The following is an 18,865-nucleotide window of genomic DNA, read 5'->3' as shown; positions in this document are numbered from 1 at the left end:
TGATCCTAAAAATTCAGCTTTGCATCACAGAAATAAATGATAATTTAAAGTATAATAAATTTAAAAACAATTATTTTAAATTGTAATAATATATCACAATATTACATTTTTTTCTGTATTTTTGATCAAATAAATGCAGGCTTGATGAGCAGAAGAAACTTCTTTCAAAAACATTAGAAATAGTAATGTTTCCAAACTTTTGGTCTGTACTGTATATACGTTATGGATTGTGCATTTATTTAATTGCACACCAGTTTTATTAATTGCACGGTCATCATTTTGCAATAACAAACTCAACGTAATTTATATAGCATGTAATAAGGATATTGACATGCAATTTGCCCAGAGTGCAGTGATGGAAATTCTCCATCTTTGTACAAATGTTACAGGATGAACGTGTTTTTGTGCAGTGGTGTGACAAACAGTGTTTACTTGTCAAAAATGAATGATGAGATTAATTGTGTGCTTGCACAAAGTTTTACTTAATCATCAAATCATTAATGCATTGCAATGTCTGTGTTTGGCAACAGAATGAATCATGTGATTTATTTACTTTGATTACAGATTGGAAAAACACCCTGTCGTGGAGGAGATGCAGGTAAATAGTGAGCACACAAAATCAGTCACATTTTGCATTCTTAAAAGGAGAGCTCACCCAAACATGACAATTATGCATTTATTCATTCACCCTCATGCATCATGCTTACAAAACATGCATAGTCTTGTACATTATATACTTCGTCAGTCTGAGCTAGATTATGTTGATTTAGTCTGGAGTCACTGAGCCGTACTGTTGTTGTGTGCTGGTAATGCAAGCTCATTCACTAAACCAGGTCTTAGTGTCGGATATGAGCGGGAAAAGATTTAACCCCTGTAGCTCTATTGTTTAGCTTTGCTTGTGTAGATAGGGCCTTACTAGACAACCCAGTCTATATTTCCCATAACCCCTTAGTCCAAAATGCTTAACCCACTTCATCCAGTGTAGATTCACGAAATGTAATCGTATTATGTGTGTTTTAAGCTGTGGAGAGCTTCTTCAGTTTAAAATCATGAGCTTGCCTGACCCTCCGTTTAAACTATTAGCATAGGCAGTACACACACACACACACACACACACACACACACAGACACACACACACACACACATATATATATATATATATATACACACATTTGGTTTGCAGATCATACACACACAGACACACACATATATATATATATATATATATATATATATATATATATATATACACATTTGGTTTGCAGATTATAAATGTCCTCAAATTCCTTTTAAAAAGTCAACTCCGCTCATTGTTTTTGCATGCACTTTTTACAGAAATGCAAGACTTCCACCACCTCATCTCAATTAGGGTTGGGTATTGGTTGAACTTTATCGATTCCGATTCAGATTCCAATTCTTTTCAGTTCCCAGTTTCAATTCAAATATAATTTGAATACATTTATGCTGTGTCTCCTTTTGCAAACCATTTATTGGAGGTGAATACCATGAACAAAAATCATCAGGCTACAGAAAAAACTGGACTCTTTAAGAGCTGTTTGTGTGCAAAATAGTATTTGCATGATTCTGGATAAAATTTGTAGTTTGTTCATTTCAGCTGAATTGTTTTATTTCAAGTGCAATCTTTGTGCATGAATGGTACCTCAAATAGTGTTCCTTTTTGATGATAGGTGTGTTAAAGTGTGCTCTTTTGTTCTTTAAACTCTAAAACATGCTGTTTTGTTAACTTTTAGCACATATAAGAGACCTTTTCATGAGCTATTCTGATGCAGAAATGCATTTGAATGAATGAATACTTTATTGTCATTGCACGAGATTCAATTTGGAACTCCTTGTGGTAAATTGTGTTTTCGTGTTTATTGGTGCTGACTCTTTGCCCTTGTGCAGAATGGTTCTTTGCATAGCATGCCAGCAAGACGCTTCCCTACAGTGAAGCACATGCTCACACTGTTTTAAAAGTGTCTTCAAAGACAGCCAGGTGTGCTTGGAGGCCCAAGGCCTGGGTGATCTGCTGGGCTGGAAGGCTGGAAGGCTTCAGCCGCAGCTGGTTGTGTTAAGAGAGTCTAAACTCGCCTCTCATCATCAGAAAGGCACAATATATAGAGCTGCAAAACAACCAGCTGAGACCATCACTATTGACCCTTCAGCAAAGCAGCCCCGTGCACACAAACACACTCATTCATAGCTCACTTGAGCGGCTGAACGACTGTTCACTCGGCACATTTCTGCCCGCGGCTCGAGACCTGTTGGGTCCAATTACTTGAACAAAAAAAAATGTCTTAACACTAATTAGAGTAATAGCCAGACTGAACAACTGACGTTTGTGGTCAGCTGGTCATCGTAACTCTGGGGGGGGGGGGGGGGGGGGTTTGTATCAGATTCACTAAAATGATCAAGGAAAAGTGTAAACAAGGCCGGCTGTGATTTAAAATTCAAGGTTGAGGAAGATGCAGAAGATTGTCTGCTTCTGTGCACTGCATGCATGACTGCACAAACTCTCGAGACAAAACAAGCTTGCTGACATTTTTATGAAGGATTGACGTGACTCTGCTGTCACCTGTGGTGATTTACGATCACAGCGTCATGTACATAAACCTGTTCTTTACATGGCAGAGTGTCAAAACATGCAGTAATGTCATGTCAAAGTTCAGTATGCTTGTTGCTGATATAGTTCACAAACACACACACACACACACATACAAATATATTATTTTAATTATTTTTTTATTTTTTTTATTAGGTCTACCTAAGATGCAGGTCATCCATAATTATTACGGGGTTCCAAGCCCCCTGTGCGGCCCACCGCTTAACATCCAGGTTGGTGATGTCATTGAGGTGATAGAGGCAAACATCCGTAGCTGTTGGTGGAAGGTGAGACAGTTTTTCATCTTACATATTAAATAAACATTTCAAGTCATACAGCCCTGCAGGAATGACTCTAGTACTCATTTAGCTGCTAATTGATTGCCTCTCGTGTTTGTGGCAAAGGCCGAGTGGCTGAGTTGTTATGCTTTGCTAAGCATGACTCGCTGTGAAATGCTAACTTATCCGACCCTTTGTCAACACAAGAAAGCTATTGTGAGTTAGATTTCATAGCCATACAAAAACAATACAGACCAGCACAATGCCCAGAGAGCAGACACGCGCTTGACGACAGATTTTATTTGTCATGTTGTCATTTGATAGGAGGTGCTGGTGCACGTGCTGTGCTCTGACATGAGCCCCACAAAAGAAAATCACTTAACTAGATTCAGAATAATGATTAACACTTTTTTTTTTGGCTAAATCAGTTGCTCTCTAGAATGAGAAAGTAAAAGTGACTAGCATGCAGCGATAATTATCAAAATCTAAGTATAAACCAGTATTTATTAACATTTTGAATTAGCTTTTATTTTTATATTTCGAGTTTTAATTTTTAGTTTTAGTAATTTTGTTTTATTCTTTTGTCATTTTTATTTGTTGTTTTTATATTTTTATTTAGCTTTAAATTATATTTATAGTTTACTTTAGTTATTTCAGTACTTCATATTAAACATTTCAATTAGTTTAATTAGGCAGCGTTTCTAATTTTCTGTTAATTCTTTTCATTTTCATTTTTTTATCTAAAATGTATGTTTTATTTTATTTCTTTTATTAAATGAATGAACATAATTTTTAGTTTAACAATAATTGTTAAATAGTAGAACAATTTTAACACGAAACTAATTAAAAAAGGGCGAACTTTCTTTTGATATAAATTGTCAAAACATTCTGAATGTGAACTCCTGTGATAAAAAAAGACTAGTAAGTCTCCAGAGTCACACACATTTTCAATAATAATAATAATAATAATAATAATAATAAAAAGAAGTCAAAAGTTGATTTCAAAGTGGAAATTCTACAAACTATTTTCATTTTTTTTACTTATTTATGTAGCATTTAATACTCTTAAGGAGGCACATAGTTGAAACTATTGAGTATTTATGTTTTTATGAAAGTGCCACTTTTGAGCAATAAAATGTTCTTATGGGATGGGACAGAAAAGCCCATGCTGTCCATCTTAATGCCCACTCTTCTTGCTCTGGTTAATTACGTGCCAAGACGATGAGGAAACCAGCCAGTGATTGTCCAGAGAGCCAGAGAATTGGCAGAGCCTGGCACACACACAAATGGCCTTACATCCCTCTCCGTCAGACGGGCCCAGCTGTCCAGGACGTTTCTGCCCTGTTTTAACATGTTAATCTCGTTCTGGCGCATTCTAAGACCACCATCCGATACTGGCTCCGAACACCCAGCTCTCCCATGCACCCGAAAGTTGATTTATTCAGTTTGAACTCATGCAAAATTACGCCTCCCTTGTCACCTGAGACCTCATAATATCCAGCGTCCCGCGGCAGCTCCGGACGGAGCAAAGGACGATCAGAACCCTAGTAGCCGTGGTAACCCGGAGACAATTATTGCCGCTCTGGTGCCTAGACAAACGTAATCACTCACTCTAATTTCATTTGGGCCTTTGGTTTCCATCTGTTTGAACTAACTGGGTTATGAGTTTAATCATTATTTGGCCCTTATCTGAGCAACAACCAATAGTCGGGCAGCATCATGAGTGCTGATAAAATGTCAATGCACTAAATGCATTGAGGATGGGTGTGCTTAAGGATCCACTTACAAATCAAATTTGTTCAAGGAAGAGGTAGATGAGACAGAAATGCACTTTCTACATCTCCCTGGAAGACTGTCTGAGGAGGAGGACGAGAAAGTTCTGAGGATTACTGGCACTTTGGGCCTAAGAAACATCAATTGTTGTTATGAAAGTGACAGGAAGCAGCTGTATATAAATTATTTGCCAATTAAATAAACATGCAGATTGAGTGTACTTTCTCTTCAGATTTGCTTCCCATATTTATATTTTACACTAAAAGTAGTACAGTAGGTAAAGACAGTGTACTGGGATTGAGACATACTATCACTTTATTAAATTGCAACATTTAGTACAAACCTTGTTGCATCTGCATGTGCATGTTAACATCTAAATTTTTTGTACCCTAAATGTCTTAATATTTAAAGGAAAAGTTCACCCAAAAACGAAGGTTTGCTTAAAATATATTCACTCTCAGGCCACCCAACATGTAGATGAGTCTTCATCAGAACAGATTACATTACTTGCTCACCAATGGATCCTCTGCAGTGAAGGGGTGCCGTCAGAATGAGAGTCTAAACAGCTAATAAAATCATTGCAATAATCCACAAGTAATCCTCAACTTTTAATTGGACTCTCATTCTGATGGCACCCATTCGCTACCGGAGAGCCATTGGTGAGCAAGTGATGTAATGCTAAATTTCTCCAAATCTGTTTTCTCCTCATCTACATCTTTTTTCATTTTTTGGATGAACTATTCCTTTAACTTTTAGACTTGTAAAAAATTCTGTGCCAAAAAAACACCCCTTGTAAAACGTTACTAATAATAATACTATTTAGGATGTATAGTAGTTTAGTAGTAGTAGTAGATGGATAGTATGAAAATTAGGATGCATTGTGATTATTTTCTTCTCTTCGTCTCTTTCTTTTCCTTTTTCCTTTTTTTAAAATCCATTTTGACTTGTTTTTTAAAAAATATATATTTACAGAAAAATATTTAATTAAATATTTACAGAAAAAGTCCTGTAAATATTTTACAAACAGCCTGCTGGATGCATTATATTGTTTATTCATTCTCCTGTATTCTCTCAAGACTTTTCCAGCTCTAATGAACTCTCGGCTGTAAATTTGTAGAGTGTCGTGTTAAGTACTAATTGTTACTGAATTATTGAGAAGGAGTTGCCCAGCTGAACGTAATGCAATTATATGTCATGGTTTCAGGGTAAAGTCCTGGCAACTAAGGAGGTTGGCTTCTTTCCAAGCAACGCAGTGAAGCCTTGCCCATGTGTGAGTACAGATACCTGATGATATTATAATGCTCAAATGATTCTTTATTATCTGCCAATCAAAAACAAATATGATCAAGGCAATGTTTTCGAATGGTTTAGGAATGAAAGCACCCCTTTAGGGCTGTCTTTGAATGACAGATGCATTGTGGGTGATTGTGTGCTTGTTTACTGCAACACTGGTTTATTTTGTGAATAGCATGTTATCGCATTCTGTCCACATGCCCTGCTATTATTTGCAAGATGATTTACAATCATACTTACCTGTAAATCATTTTAAGAAAAAAAATATGTTAGGTTATCTTTATGAGTGCATTTAGAAAAACCATTGTGGTTGTAAAAAGACACAGTAACTAGGGCAGATTTTAGCGCTTATATGAGTTGTATTGTCCCAGACTTGAGCTGTGGGTTAAAAATACTGAGTTGAGTGAAATTTCAAGAACAAAAGTGCACATATGTGTGCTCTACTTTCTTTATTTAATTCTGTTTCTCACCTTTTTCAATCCCTTTTTTTTAGGTACCAAAACCTGTTGACTACTCTTCTCAGCCTTGGTATGATCTTTATTCACACTACCACACATTTTATTTATTAATCTACCATATTTTATATATTTTCTATTTATAATTTTGTGTCAAAATGTTGTACTATTTTTGTATTAACAATTATAATTATAATATTTTACTAACTATTGTTATATACACCCTAATAACTTAGAGAATATCACAAGTTAATTAAATAATACAGTTTACTGTAATACAATAAATGCAAATGTAAATGCAGTTGACATTTTGGTTGCAACCACAGATCAGCACTATTGCCCTGTTAGCATATGAACCTTCACGTCTGACCTCTGACCTTTCGTTCAGGTTCGCAGGCCCAATGGAGAGGCTTCAGGCAGAGGCCGCGCTGCTCAACAGGAGAAGCAGCACATACCTGGTCCGTCACAGAAGCCGAGAGTTTAATGAATATGCCATAAGCATCAAGTAAGCATTTATCATTTTTTTATTGATTCTTGTTTTTAGATGGTCATGTGCACTTTCTCTCAAAAAAAAAAAAGTGAGCTCGTTACTTTTAATTCAAGGACTAATGGAGAATCCCCACCCCTTGCTATCGACCCCTTCTCCCTGCATGAAAAGCTCTTTGCCCCATGCATTACTATGGCAGCTTCCCATAGGGGATAGGCAGCATCGATCGCAATGATCACCAGAAAATTACTCTCGTCATTTATTCATGGCCCACAGGTACAACAACGACGTGAAACACATCAAGATCTTAACAAAGGAAGGACTCTTCCACATTGCAGAAAACAGGAAGTTCAGAAGCATTTTAGTAAGTGCTAATGTTTTGTATTTGTTTTCGGCAAAGAATATTATTAAAACATCTTTATCATATAGAGTGAAAAGTAAATGCTGCACTCATATGTTTTTAAGGTCGGTGGAATCAAGATAAATATTTGCATTATACCAGCTTATTGCGTTTGGAATCTCTTTGTATCATTTATACAATCCCTTTTGTAACTTCTTCCTTCTAAAGGGCATTAGGAAACCACGCTGCTTAATGTCTCTATTCTGTAGAAAAATCAAATGTCTTTTGTCAGCTTCTTTTTTAAAAGTGCTTTTAGATTTGATCTTGCAAATGCCAGTTAAATAACTTTATTGGATTGCGAATGCTGGAGTCATATTGAATCCGTTCATATATTAAATTTTTATTTTTCCCCTTTAACGGCTAAAGATATTTACCCTTTTATGTGAACTGACATCATGTTGAGCGTATGTGTGTGTTTAATGCAGGAGCTGATCGAGTATTACAAACATCACTCTCTGCGGGAAGGATTCAGGACACTTGATACCACGCTGCTTTTCGCCTACCGAGAGCCGGAGAATGGAGCCAACAGTACGTACTGTGCACAGACGCCCATGCTCTCAAAACAGTGATTCATAATGTTCTTGATTTTGTGTTCAATAGTTCAAAAGACATGACAATGTTGTGATGAACAGTAGCTATGGACACCAGGGCATTTGCTATGGCAGCAGATTCCTCATTGAAAGTCTTTGAACACTTTGATGCACATTTGAGACAAAATCTTCACACGTGTTCTCAGGTGTCTTAACCCTCTGGAGTCGATTAACGCGGATACGCGTTTTGAGTCATTTTCTCCTGATAACCCTAAAAAGAACTTAAATTACACTTTCAATTTTAATCGTACAGATAAGAGCAATACATCAATCGAATCTGTAAAGGGTCTACTTTTTTTTGGATACAGACATAATAACAACAAAACTTTGTGCACTTATAAAATAAAGATAACAAACAAGGTGTGCTGTCTGCAGCCTTTGTCTGCGCTGATCTTCATTTACAAACACGCCATTAAAATGAACTGTAATCTTGATAACACCATTTTGAGCCATTTTAGACCAATATCTAATCTTCCTTTTATAGGCAAAATTATAGAAAAGGTCGTTTTTAATCAGCTGAACAAATACTTAAACTCAAATGGATACCTGGACAATTTTCAATCTGGTTTTCGAACTCATCACAGCACAGAGACAGCACTCATTAAGATAATAAATGATATTCGCTTAAATTGTGACTCTAGAAACTCTAGATACTACTAGAAAGACTGGAAAACTGGGTCAGGCTTTCTGGGATGGTACTCAAATGGTTCAGGTCATACTTAGAAGGGAGAGGCTATTATGTGAGTATAGGAGAGCATAAGTCTAAGTGGATGTCCATGACATGCGGAGTCCCACAAGGGTCAATTCTTGCACCGCTCTTGTTTAGCCTGTATATGCTCCCACTAAGTCAAATAATGAAAAAGAACCAAATTGCCTATCACAGCTATGCTGATGATACCCAGATTTACCTAGCCTTATCTCCAAATGACTACAGCCCCATTGACTCCCTCTGCCAATGCATTGATGAAATTAATAGTTGGAAGTCATTGCATTTGGAAACAAAGATGACGTGTTCAAGGTGAATGCATACCTTGACTCTAGGGGTCAAACAACTAAAAAATCAAGTAAGGAATCTTGGTGTGATTCTGGAGACAGACCTTAGTTTCAGTAGTCATGTCAAAGCAGTAACTAAATCAGCATACTATCATTTAAAAACATTGCAAGAATTAGATGTTTTGTTTCCAGCCAAGACTTGGAGAAACTTGTTCATACCTTTATCACCAGCAGGGTGGACTATTGTAATGGGCTCCTCACTGGCCTTCCCAAAAAGACCATTAGACAGCTGCAGCTCATCCAGAACGCTGCTGCCAGGATTCTGACTAGAACCAGAAAATCTGAGCATATCACACCAGTCCTCAGGTCCTTACACTGGCTTCCAGTTACATTTAGGATTGATTTTAAAGTACTTTTACTCGTATATAAGTCACTAAATGACCTAGGACCGAAATATATTTCAGATATGCTCACTGAATATAAGCCTAACAGACCACTCAGATCATTAGGATCGAGTCAGTTAGAAATAGCAAGGGTTCACACAAAACAAGGGGAGTCCTCCTTTAGTTACTATGCCGCCCGCAGTTGGAATCAGCTTCCAGAAGAGATCAGATGTGCTAAAACACTAGTCACATTTAAATCTAGACTTAAAACTCATCTGTTTAGCTGTGCATTTATTGAATGAGCACTGTGCAATGTCCGAACTGATTGCACTATATTTTCACTGTTTTTTAATTTTATTTTATGTAAAATCATTTTCTAACTGTTTTAAATTCATTTTAAATAAGTAAATTTTTTAATAATTTTAAAAGTTTTAAAATTGCTTGTTTTATTCTTATTACTTTCTTTTATGTAAAGCACTTTTAATTACCATTGTGTACGAAATGTGCTATATAAATAAACTTGCCTTGCCTTGCCTTGCCTAGAGTTAAAAACTAGATTCACAAGCTTGCAGTGTTCATGTCCCCGTTTGCATACTTGCACTTATATGTTTCTGGCCAAATTCTATTCATGGCTTTGTGATTGTGAAAGCTCCTTAGACTGTGTTGTTTTCCAGTTGTGGGAGAGGAACGAGTTAAAAACCTCAAACGTGTGCTTTTAGTATACCCTGAACTACTGAGCTGTGCTTACAGCTTGATCTGAGAGTTTATGGCGCATTGCAATCAGTGCTTAGATGAGATTTTACTGTAGCTTCATATGTCACAGCGAGGGTCTCTTCGCAATTGGGAAATGTCGGCAGATTGAGAAGCTGGGGAGATGTCACAAAAACACTTCACTGCTTTAACAAAGCAACTCTGACCAAAGAATGGATCTCCCAGTATGCATTGCTGCTGTTTTGCTCCTCTCACCCCCGAGGTCCATTCCCATGCAGCACAGCTTCTTTTTGTTTTTTATATCTCAGCGTCTGCTTATGTGCCAATAAATGCAAATTACATGCAATTGTTTTTGAGACGGCAGCAAGAGGCACACAAGTCTTTCATATAAACCTCTGCATGAGACCTTTAAACCACGCTAGTAGACGGGGAATGCCACATACAGAACAACAGGGGCATCTACTCTAAGTGGTAACTTGAACCTGCGTAGGCAGCATACAGCAAGCAAAAAAAAAAAAATCAGCATTGCAGAACTGAAACAGCCTGTATAGTGTGACCTCCATTGTTCTTGTTGGACCCAGAAATAATCGTGGCATTAATTCACAGGTGAAGGGAGAACAAATTGCTTGATGCATGCCCCTTCCTTCCTCATATTTATTTATATCCAGGAAGCACTGGAGATGCTGTCGGCTTTGATGCGCTTCTACTTCTATTTCTATCGAATGTGAAGCGAGGCACGTGGGTTTGACGGCAAATCCATAACCTTGAATATTTACGTTATGGATAATGATGTGCTGAAGACAGGAAGCTTGAGCGTGGGTGGAATCTCAAGTGGCTGTTAGCGGCTCGGACATCACAGGTTGGGTAGTGGTCGGAGACAAGGCCTTTGGAGACACACAGCATCTGCTCCTGCATTAATTCATGAGCTCGCTTAGCCTCAGCTTGGGTTGTCCCTTCAAAACTTTGAACAGATGTTTAAGAAAGACATGAGATGCTTCTGAATCCAGTCTGAGTTGAACCACTTGCCAGAGAATGAACAGACGAGTGAGAGGGTAAATCAGGAATGAGAAGTTAAGAATGTACTTCTTTTTTTAAATCAATAATGAAATTAAAATTGACCCAATTTATATTCTTATATATTTATATTTACATGTGCTAAAACAATGGTTTAGCCTGATGCTCCATACTCCTAATCATCAGATCATTCAGTGTTCATTGACGTGTTGTTAGTTACATTGAACGTCGTATTGCTTTGGCTGCCTTCAAACATATTGTGTTGGTGACACGCTGGGGGTCTGTGGCGTTCTGGGCCGAGCCTGTCAGATGGAGCATCAGATGGCAAGGGGAACTCACCTCACTGCCACAGTTGAGCACAGATGCTTCTGGAGTTTTAGTAAAAACAAACCTTACTGATAGATCTCTGCGAAACAGGATATGAATAGAAATATTCCAGAACTTATATTCCTGTCCTACTACGTAAAAACAGGTGGGAATCACTTAGGTTTACAATGTTATTCCAGATGTGTATATGTCTGTATCTGAAAAAACTCAAAATCCACACTGTGTATCGCAACTGTTTTGATCCAATTTGTGTGTCCCCTGGTGTTCTTTCGGTTTATGGAATATCTGTAATAATAATCTTTGCTAAATATGATCAGATTTGGACTGAGAGTCTGAACGAGGCTTTAGAATGATGTCAAGTGTTGATGCAAGAAGTTAGCATTTGTTTACAATCTGCTCTGTTTGCTTGCAAATGCTGCGTTTGAATTAAAAATGCTTTTTCTTTTGCTTTTCTTCTCTTTACCCTTGCTGCACCCCTACTTCACTCCGCCTCGCCCCACCACGCCCATGCCTCCGCCCACCTCAGCCCCGCTGCTCTGCGGGCTGTCTTTTCTTACTCCCGCAGGCTACAGCTTTGTCCCCCCCTCTTCCGCCCCATTCTGGTCAGGTACAGGTACAAGTTCTCTTTCTCCATTGGTGTCGTTTTTTTTTCAAGGTCACAGGAGATCTGAGGCTGCAGTGTGTACACGCCACCCCCTGCATTTAACCCCGCCTCCCATATCATTGTGCATGTCTGTTTATAGATCATCCTCCAGCCGCAATCATCTTCTCTAATACATAGCCGCATGCACCATATGTCCTTTGTCAGCCGACACTGACTGACTGACAATATGACTCATCATTATCTCATTTCAGGCTGTTAGATCTGTCATTACCGGCGGTTTTTGTCAGGGGAGTTGTGATGAAAAGGAAGGAGTCGGGCTAACTTTGTGACATCTCTCTCTCCCTCTTTTACAAACTTCTTGCTTTGAGCATGACGGCAGCTAACTGGCAGCCAGTTCTCTGTCTGTACAAGTCTTGCTCACTTTAAAACAGCTGAAGAGAAAGCATCCTGGCACCAAGGCGGATCTCATCAACACACGTCTGGCAGAAGGCCTACTTTCTCTGGCTGCCGTTCACAAAGTCCTCAGAGCTTGTGAAGACCGATTAAACAAAGGCACATTCGAATCCGCCACCACATATTTCCCTCAGCCCACCGCATTTAGAGAGAACTGCAAAACGAGTCCAATAAAACGTCAGCGAGCTGCTAGAAGGAATACAATGTGTTATTGAGGGAAAAGATGTCTGAAATGTAATTAACCCAACGGATTATGCTGTTGACACATCTCAAGACATAATCAAAACAGTCACTTCAGCTGTGATTGGACCCGTCCCAGATTCACTAGAATCATTTATTTAAAGTGGTTGTGCTAAGGCAGGCAAACATATGAAGGAGTGTGATGATTACAAGAGTCCTTAGGGACTCTTTACAGCCTGACTCCGCTGCATCAATCCTCTCTTTGTTTGTCTTGTTATTTTTGTCTGATTCTCATCTTCCTTTTTTTCCTGTGAGGTTTGCTTCTAAATGTTCACTCTTTTTTTCTCGTCTCTACAGTGTTCACTCCTAAGGTGTTGGGTGTGGCGATTGCCCGCTACGATTTCAGCTCTCGGGACACGCGGGAACTGACTCTGCAGGAGGGTGATGTGGTGAAGATCTACAGCAAAACTGGAGCCAATGGCTGGTGGAGGGGTGAAGTTAATGGACGGGTAAATATGGATGTAATAGGATGTATACTGACTTACTGCATACTGCATGTTATATACTGCATAAATAACATGTGACCCTGGACCACAAAACCAGTGTCACAACACAACTCTTTGAAAATCTGGAATCTGAGGGTTCAAAAAAGTCAAAATACTGAGAAAATAAGTTGAAAAGTTTTTATATATTTATATATATATATATATTTATGGTAGAAAATGTACAAAATATATTAATGGAACATGATCTTTACTTAATATCCTAAAGATTTTTGGCATTAAAAAAAATTGATAATTTTGACCCATACAATCTTTTTTTTTGTGTGTGTGTGTGCTATTGCTAAAAATATACCCCAGCGACTTAAGACTGGTTTTGTACTCCAGGGTCACATTTGTGATGCATATTATGCAATGATAGATGTTTCAAACAGTGTCCAATGAATTTGTGACAATTTTATGTTATGGCATGTTTAAATGATTGTGTGGTATCAAGTAATAATCAAGGAAATGAAAATAAAATGTTTATTTGTATTTTAAAGTAAATTTTGTTAAGTACCTTTTTTTTTTTTAAATACAACTTTTACTTCCAATTCATCTGCCGCAGTGAAAACACTGCATTATGGAATACAATATTTGGTACATCTAGTTAATTTCTATACAAATATTATATAATTTGCTGTACAATATAAGTTCAAGAGATATTAAATATTTAGTAAACTTACATATAAAATAATTTATTTAAAAAAAAAATCCCTTTTTTAATAACATATAATGTGCTTTCAGTGCATAGTCACAGAGCACTTACCTAAATAAATATGAAAGTACTGTCTGTTTATACTGTCTTTTCATAACATGCTTCTCTTCTCTGATCTGAGATGACAGACATCCTGCTAAGAATGACAGGAAACTGAAATCGCACAGAAAATGTGGCATGGCTATCGAATTAAGCAGTATTATTTCATACTGAGCCCAAAAGCTTATTTGTACTTAAAGCACATCGAACTGTCAAATGTTTTTTTAGCCTCTTGAGCCGCCAGATAATGGCTTCATCAGGGAGACTGTAAGTGTAATTTAGTGAATAAAACGTTCAGGGCTTTTTTTATGTATGCCAGTAATAGATTTTGGGATCAGTGCTTCAGTTCCCCTGCCTTCTTCTGAAATGGACAGAACTGCATTTGTATATTTTGTAATGTCAACCAATAAATCACATCTCTCCCTAGTTTTTTTTTTCTAACCAGCTGTGATTGTCAACAGAGTGAAATGCATGGTTCTATTTTTGTTGCCTAGTGACGGACAGTCCAGCCTACAGTAAAATCACATTGGTCCAAATTCCAGCTACACATTTTAAATGCAGGACTCAACAATAAGAACGGACCCATTCGGTGGTCATTTTTATGTCTTGCAAATGTAAATGTTTGCTTCTACATTGTTTTTGCAAATTATGCTGACATTATATTATATATTATGCTATTGTTATAAAGCATAAAACTAATAATAAATGATATAATAATAATAATTCAAAAGTTTAATAATAATGAAACACCTACTTTTTAAGCCGAGATCGTCATAGCAGACAGTAGCAGGAACAATGCTTAGCTGTTGCTTGACAGGAATTAACAACACCGTTCATTTCTCTCCAACTCCCTCGCTCTCCCGCCCTGATTTGGCCAATCAAAGATAAACAGCTCTGTCATACTTTTTTATCATTGCTCAGGCCAGTGTGAAGCCACTGGAAGTGCTTAAAACTATCCAGTGCCGACCCTCCTCCCTTCCTCTTGCAGCAAGCACATCCTCAAGGTTATCCAGGCAATGAAGTGACGCAAATCCTCTGTAATACGCCCCGCAACCTTCTCCTCTAATCACTCATTCCCTCTATTCTGTCTCGTCCACAGGTGGGCTGGTTCCCCTCCACATACGTAGAAGAAGGCGAGGAGTGAACGGCTCAGAGAAAGGAAACAGTGAAAAAAGCATACGGACTGAGTCAGAAAAAGGGCAAGCAATTGGCTGGTGCTCTCGCTCTCTCTGTGTCTTGTTTGTCTATCCTGGAGGACGTGCATGGTGTTTGATAGATGAAGGACTGTCCCTCAGGGAGCAGATTATCAAACACAACCCCAGACCACATCTTCAAAGACCCTTCCGGGCGCCTGGATGGAGCGTCGCGGGTAAATCCGAGCCTGAGATGGAATGCACGGAATCCTAGACTGAGGTGATGCCGTGAGCTAGTTGTGTGTGTGCGTGTGGCAGTTTGTCTGCTCATGGGGAAACATGCTTGTCCTGACCTTGCCTGAGTCCTCCTTACCTGCACTATTATTGATGACGCCCCCCTCCCCATGTCTGCACTGCCCCGGAGGTGTTCTCACACACGGCCCACAATCCCACCCAGCTATTCATCTCCGATTAAGATCATAGCTCCCTGCCGTGTAAGCTGCGGTAATTGATTGCTGTCTCTTCCCTGTTTCTATCCTACAAAAATCTCTTATTGTCAGATTTCCACTTAAAAGGAAGGACCGGTTGTTTTGTACGTCGCTTGCTTATCTCCAGAGATATATTGTGGGCTTGTCATGCCCTGTTTATCTGATTTGCACGGTACTGCGTCGTCGGAGACACGCAGCAAGATGTTGACAGGAAACAAAGAGGGTGGCAGTGATAGGCCTGTAAACAGCTTTTTCAGCAGGGGCCCACGGCCCCTAAAGCATTGTGTCACACCATCCAAACAGGATCATGCTAGATAGCATAGACAGTGCCTTCTCAATCAACTAATGAGTGGGATTTGAAACCAACTGAAAAACAATGAGCAAGGCAATTCTGCTTGAGTGGATCAGATCCTTAAATGTGATGATGTGCAAACTAGTGGTTGACCGATATGGGTCTGTGTCCGATATCTAAATTGCAGGGTGACCAATGTAATATTATGATATTACATATAAAAATGTAATGATATTGATCATTAAAATTTAATTATAATTTTTTTAATTCAAAATCCACTTAAATTAAAGGAAACTGACACAAGAGGAACATACAATTTATGTTATTCCAAAGGATGCTGTTATTTGACATATCAGTCGATAAGTTCACCACTAGTGTGCACTGACAAAATTATTGGCCAAGTGTCAGAAAGAGATGTCTTCACTGCATCTAAATATGAAAATATAAAAATACATCTAATATGGCATTGTTCTGTGCTGTTGGATGGGATATTGGCCGTGTTATCCTGCTTCATTCCCTTTCGGCACTCTTTCTTACAAGATGTCCCAGTGCTGTAATGCACAAGGTGGAGGTTTTACCTGTTTGCAACTATATGTAGATCTGTGTGCAATCTGAACTGGCTATAATCTTTGAAGAAATGAAGTTTTCAGCATGTTTAGACTGTGTTGAGGTGACAGACTTTATAATCGGAGAGGTCAAATCAGGAAACTGATTTGTCTCAAACGGTTAGATAAAAGTGCACTCACAAAGGAATATTTATTTATTTGTGATCTATGAAGAGACTTTGACAGGAAAAGACATTCACAGGATTACTAACAAATGACTGAAAAGCTTCAAGAACAGAAATACACTCCGATGTGCCTATAAAGCAGTCCAATGTAAAGCATCTCCATTTATAACTGGCTCTTCTTATGCTGTTATGCTTGACTGAACATAAACATGGGTCTTTTTATCATTTTACTTTTTTGAATTTCCAAAGAGCTATATATATATATAATGTATTGTAAAATCTTCAGTTGTCATTTGAGCAAGTATTGTTTTTTCTTTCATTCTTAATTTCCGTAAAATGAAAAAATATATGTAAAGAGGACAAATATTTATTGATATATTTAGGTCTTTATCTGTTATAATGTATTTCTAATGTGAGGAAGGTATTGACCAGACGTCTCATTGTGTGATATCTCTCTCTCAATGTAGCACAGTGTAACACCACTAAGTGGCAGCAGCATTACCAGGTGCTTTTCTCATCATTCTCATCCTCATCTTATGAGATTATAGTTCCTTTTCCCTCCTCATTAATATTATTTTAAGGAGCAAATAGTTTTATGGTTTATGGTTTTAGTTTTACTTATAATAACCCTGCTCAAAATACAAAATAAATCGTTCAGTCAACATTCAACTTTTTATGCTCAATACTATGTTTTACTCCATGATGCATTAATTAACATTTAGCAATTCTATGCTGAAAGTTTGATTTAAAGGCAGCATTAGGCCCAATGATATTTAAAGATTCAGTATTTTCCTGTGATGCCGTATCAGTTCTGTCCTCTCTGAGAGGAAGCACTGTTATATCACAGAGGATTCAAGTAGATTAACTTCTCATTAGGAAAATCACATTTACCAGCTGATTATGGCACAGCCAAGAAATCGCCTCTACCTCTCCCTCCCTTTATTTATCAAGGTCAAAGGTCTGTTTTAGCATTTGCTGTTTTTTTTTGGGAGAGGGGGGGGGCATTGACTGAAAGAGGATTTTTGGTCTGGCACTGAAATCTGGGGCGAAATCCATGCCCAAGGCAGATTATGGTCTTCTGGGTGCACCGTTCCTTATACTCTCAGTAGAATTGGTTTTCTAAGCTTTCTCACCAGTAATCAGTTCCCACTCCTCTCTCACCAGAGATGAACCCTGACAGGACGGATTTAACAGGCTTCCACACATTATTATATATTTATATACGGCAGAGTCTGTTTCAGCACAGAGTTGTGGGTCACTAATCACCCAGCGATCTCTAACCTCGAAAGGAACGGATTTCTGCCTCTAGTTCCTCTCTCACAATGTTTTCTCCACTCACACCTTCATAATCATATTCTCCGCTCTTTGTCTAGATGTCTTTCAAACTGTTTTGTATTGCTGAGAACATCCAATGGGCATACAACTGTCAACAAATATTTGCAGTGTTGAGAGTCACTAAATGTCTCATGCCTAAACAAAGTTCAGTTTTGAGGCTATTAATTGAGCAAAAAGCCATATTTATGTAAGCAACATTGAGTAACTCTGAGGGGATCATGGGTAATGATAGGTTGTCCACTCAAGCCAAAGAAAAGTCCGGCCGCCATGAAAAAGGCCACAGTGGCCTAACCTGTAGCAGTGCAATCTGAGTGTTCTGCAGCGCCACCTAGCTGCTGTATCACACTTCAACTGTAAATATGTACATAAAGTTACAATAAAATATATATTGCTTCTTTTTCCAAATTGCTTCGCAGTTTTTTGTGTCTGGTTTTGTGTGGAAATATTTGAGTAAAATGCCAGTGGCAAAGGTTGACTTTACTGCTGGTTAATCTGACTAATCAAATAATGAAAACAGAGTAAACGTGCCAAGAAACTCAAAATAGGAAGGGATTTAGGGGAATAAATGAACTGAACAGCTAGCTTTTGATAATATAATAAAATGTGTCCATTGGTTTGTTAAACCCATTCTTATAAATTTACAAAATAAATATTTCTACTAATTTATTTGCCTTAAGAATTAAAATCAATATGTTATGACATATTGTTCACTTTTATTGTAATACTACTAATTTCAGTCTTAGTTTTTGTTGATCTTAAGTTGTATCTATTTTAAACCTAAAAAATGTAGTTGCCACAGCAACATAAAATTTTTATTTTATATATTTTTGTATGTATTATATATGCTTTATTTCATCTTTATTTGTTTAATAGTTTAATAAAACGATGATCCTGCAATGGAGTTTCTAGTTTTAGGTCTTGTAATATTTATATATGTTCATAGTTTTTATAAATATTTTGAATTAGCATTCATTACATTTTTAAATATAACTATTTAGGTTTAACTTATTTTTTATTTTAGTTTTTATTTATTTCAAACTTAATTCA

General features: G+C 37.7%; 1 protein-coding gene across 3 annotated transcripts in view; it reads left to right on the top strand.

Annotated features, from left to right (window-relative positions):
• The window catches only part of LOC132124186 (guanine nucleotide exchange factor VAV3-like), a 131,739-nt gene extending 115,833 nt beyond the window's left edge, over nt 1-15,906 (top strand). For 2 of the 3 annotated variants that reach the window (XM_059535081.1, XM_059535079.1), the window contains exons 19-28: nt 565-598; nt 2,760-2,890; nt 5,859-5,924; nt 6,441-6,475; nt 6,791-6,907; nt 7,166-7,253; nt 7,715-7,817; nt 11,834-11,914; nt 12,902-13,053; nt 14,940-15,906. In XM_059535081.1, the coding sequence (XP_059391064.1) occupies nt 565-598; nt 2,760-2,890; nt 5,859-5,924; nt 6,441-6,475; nt 6,791-6,907; nt 7,166-7,253; nt 7,715-7,817; nt 11,834-11,914; nt 12,902-13,053; nt 14,940-14,984 (852 nt within the window). In that variant the 3' untranslated portion in view covers nt 14,985-15,906. Of the gene's footprint in view, nt 1-564; nt 599-1,029; nt 1,052-2,729; nt 2,891-5,858; nt 5,925-6,440; nt 6,476-6,790; nt 6,908-7,165; nt 7,254-7,714; nt 7,818-11,833; nt 11,915-12,901; nt 13,054-14,939 lie in introns of all 3 variants that reach the window. The other variant, XM_059535082.1, reaches the window with a different exon arrangement.
• Nucleotides 15,907-18,865: the final 2,959 nt, after the last annotated feature.

The sequence above is a fragment of the Carassius carassius genome, chromosome 42, assembly GCF_963082965.1.
Source record: "Carassius carassius chromosome 42, fCarCar2.1, whole genome shotgun sequence".
Classification (NCBI taxonomy): Eukaryota; Metazoa; Chordata; class Actinopteri; order Cypriniformes; family Cyprinidae; genus Carassius; species Carassius carassius.
The sequence above is the reverse complement of the archived record's forward strand: the minus strand, read 5'-3'. Positions and strand labels throughout refer to the sequence as shown.